Genomic DNA, 2,413 nt, shown 5'->3' on the forward strand with positions numbered 1-2,413 from the left:
CCTGAAAAAAGTAATTTTGGGTCTTGAAAAAGCGGGACTTACAGTAATTGCCGTTATCACTGATAACAACGCTGTGAACCGAAAAGTAATGTCATTTTTTTCAAAAAATAACACAATAGACATTGTTTACCCACATCCAGCAGACAATTCAAGGCCGCTATTTTTTGTTGTCGATACCGTGCATTTATTAAAGTGCATCCGTAACAACTGGTTGAACCAGAAAAATGAAGGCTTTTCCATTTTTTATCCCGAATTTTCAAGTACGACATCACAGGTGCAAGTGAAGAAAGCAACATTTGAAACACTTCGTGAACTGTACGCTTCCGAGCAACACAATCTTTCGAAGCTTGGATACGGACTTACTTATAAGGCTTTGAACCCCTCTAACATCGAAAGACAAAACGTGAAGCTAGCACTGAAAGTGATCAGTCCATTTATTGCAGAAGCACTAAAAACTTATGGTGCAAAGCTTGGTTTGAGTTGTGCCCGAGAAACTGCTGAATTTATTGAATTAATACACAAGTGGTGGTGCGTTGTGAACACTAAAACACCATCGAAAGGCAAGCACCTAAGAAATCCTCTTCAAGCACCCGTAAGAAGTATGGAGGACATGCAGCTGCAGTTTCTTAATGCATTCGTGGACTGGCTTGACACTTGGGAAAACTTGAAGATAGGCCCTGGCCGTGCAGGACTGTTAACCACGGAGACGCACTCGGCGCTACGTCTCACGTCATACTCCTTGATCGAAGTCAGTCGGTATTGCCTGGAGGAGCTAGGTTTTGAATATGTCTTGCTTGCAAAGTTTCAGACAGACAGACTCGAGGAGAGTTTTGGTCGTTACCGTCGGCTATGTGGATCCAACTACCATATTTCCGTCCAACAAATATTTGAATCGGAAGCAAAACTGAGGCTTCAGAACTCGCTGGTTTTTCCAGATATGAAAGAACTGTCCCAACCTAGCAGTATTGTGTTTGATGCAGCCAAGGTGATAGAAGAATATGGCATCAAGTTGACTGAAGAGGACGTGAAATCAAAAAAGGAGAGCTTGCCTGCAATAGTGTATATTGCAGGTTACTGCGCCCACGCCGCTCTCAGGAAAATTCCCTGTGAAGATTGTGCGGCCAACATCACGAGACAAGATAGGGATATACCAATGGTTGATGATATGCTAATCGAAGGCCTCACAAGAGGGGCCCTAAAATTTCCTCAACCAGTAGTAATAAGTGCTGTTCTGCACACACAAATCGTGCTTGAAAAGTTGACCTCGAAAGAGAACACCACCCGGTTTCATGCAGCACGGCACCAAAGGCAGCTTCTTCTCAGTGTGGTGAAGCACCTTTTAATTGACAATGAAGATTTGGACATTTGTTGCAAAGGACACCATCCGGAGACAGTGCTTCACAACATCTTGTGGGCAGCCACCAACACCTTACTGAAAAACTACGTCCAAATGAAAACCGACAAGTTAACGGCGGCAAAGAAGGGCGCAACACTGAAGAGGAAACTGAAAACGCTCAATTAAGCTACCTTCAACGTCTTGAAGATTCACGTTAGAATAAATAAATGATGTCGTCTCCATGAAATATATTGGATCGTAGTTTATTTCTTTTTATTCAAAAAAATAGAAATGCGCCATACCATATTGTGGCACACTTCTAACGCTACGGCTTTCGGACACAATAATCAAAGCTTCTTTTAGCATGTCTTAGTTTGACATAACTTGCCCTCAAATTTATATCTGCACGCTTGGCAGAAAAGTACATATATGTGATTAGCACTCTGCGACTTGTGGAAGGCAACCCCACACACATCTAGTGCATGGAAGTGAGTAGAGCCTGGACGGCTAGCAGACAAACTTTTTCGCGAGGCGCGGCCCACTCGGGCAAGGTGCGTGACGTCACGGAGGGAGCGCGCAGGCCTTAACCTGTTCTAGGTGGCTTTGGCTCTACACCGTGCCTTCGGGACTGGTATGGGGCAAACATGTTGCGAGTGGTGTCGCAGTGTTCTGCCATTGTGCTCCATTCGCTGTTCCCTGCGCTCAAGTTGGGTCGACATGCGGCGTCATTGCAGTGCCATTGGTGTCGTGTTTCCCGTGTCTTTTCTTATACGCAGTGTTCTGCGAATAAATGTCTCTGTGTAGCCGCTGGTGCCGAGGTCATGGATTACGTCTTTTCTCCCTTCCTTCCGCAGCTGTGGTGACAATCGATGGTTGGATTATCGGTTGTTTATTTATTTTAGTTTTCTCGTTTAGCTAGTTTTCTGTAATCTTGTCCAAGAAAGGTGGTCTAGGACATTTTTTTCTTGTGGGAATGGCCATAGGTATGTGCGTACGTGGTTGCAGCTCCACATTTCCAAGTCGTACGACTGGGACTGCCCTGCCAAGGGCCCCTATTCTCTTTCTGCTCTGGCAGCC

The 2,413-nt window shown here is 45.0% G+C and overlaps 1 protein-coding gene across 1 annotated transcript; it reads left to right on the top strand.

Moving 5' to 3' along the window:
- The first annotated feature begins 839 nt into the window (after nucleotides 1-839).
- LOC119180979 (uncharacterized) lies at nucleotides 840-1,583 on the top strand. The gene has a single exon (XM_037432132.2). The coding sequence runs from the start codon at nucleotides 938-940 to the stop codon at nucleotides 1,520-1,522; it is 585 nt and encodes a 194-aa protein (XP_037288029.2). The 5' UTR covers nucleotides 840-937; the 3' UTR covers nucleotides 1,523-1,583.
- Nucleotides 1,584-2,413: the final 830 nt, after the last annotated feature.

The sequence above is a fragment of the Rhipicephalus microplus genome, unplaced genomic scaffold (assembly GCF_043290135.1).
Source record: "Rhipicephalus microplus isolate Deutch F79 unplaced genomic scaffold, USDA_Rmic scaffold_20, whole genome shotgun sequence".
NCBI classification, from domain to species: Eukaryota; Metazoa; Arthropoda; class Arachnida; order Ixodida; family Ixodidae; genus Rhipicephalus; species Rhipicephalus microplus.

What these genes read in the sequence shown, in the direction of transcription:
- LOC119180979 (XM_037432132.2), top strand. Translation starts at nt 938, where the DNA reads ATGAAAGAACTGTCCCAACCTAGCAGTATTGTGTTTGATGCAGCCAAG.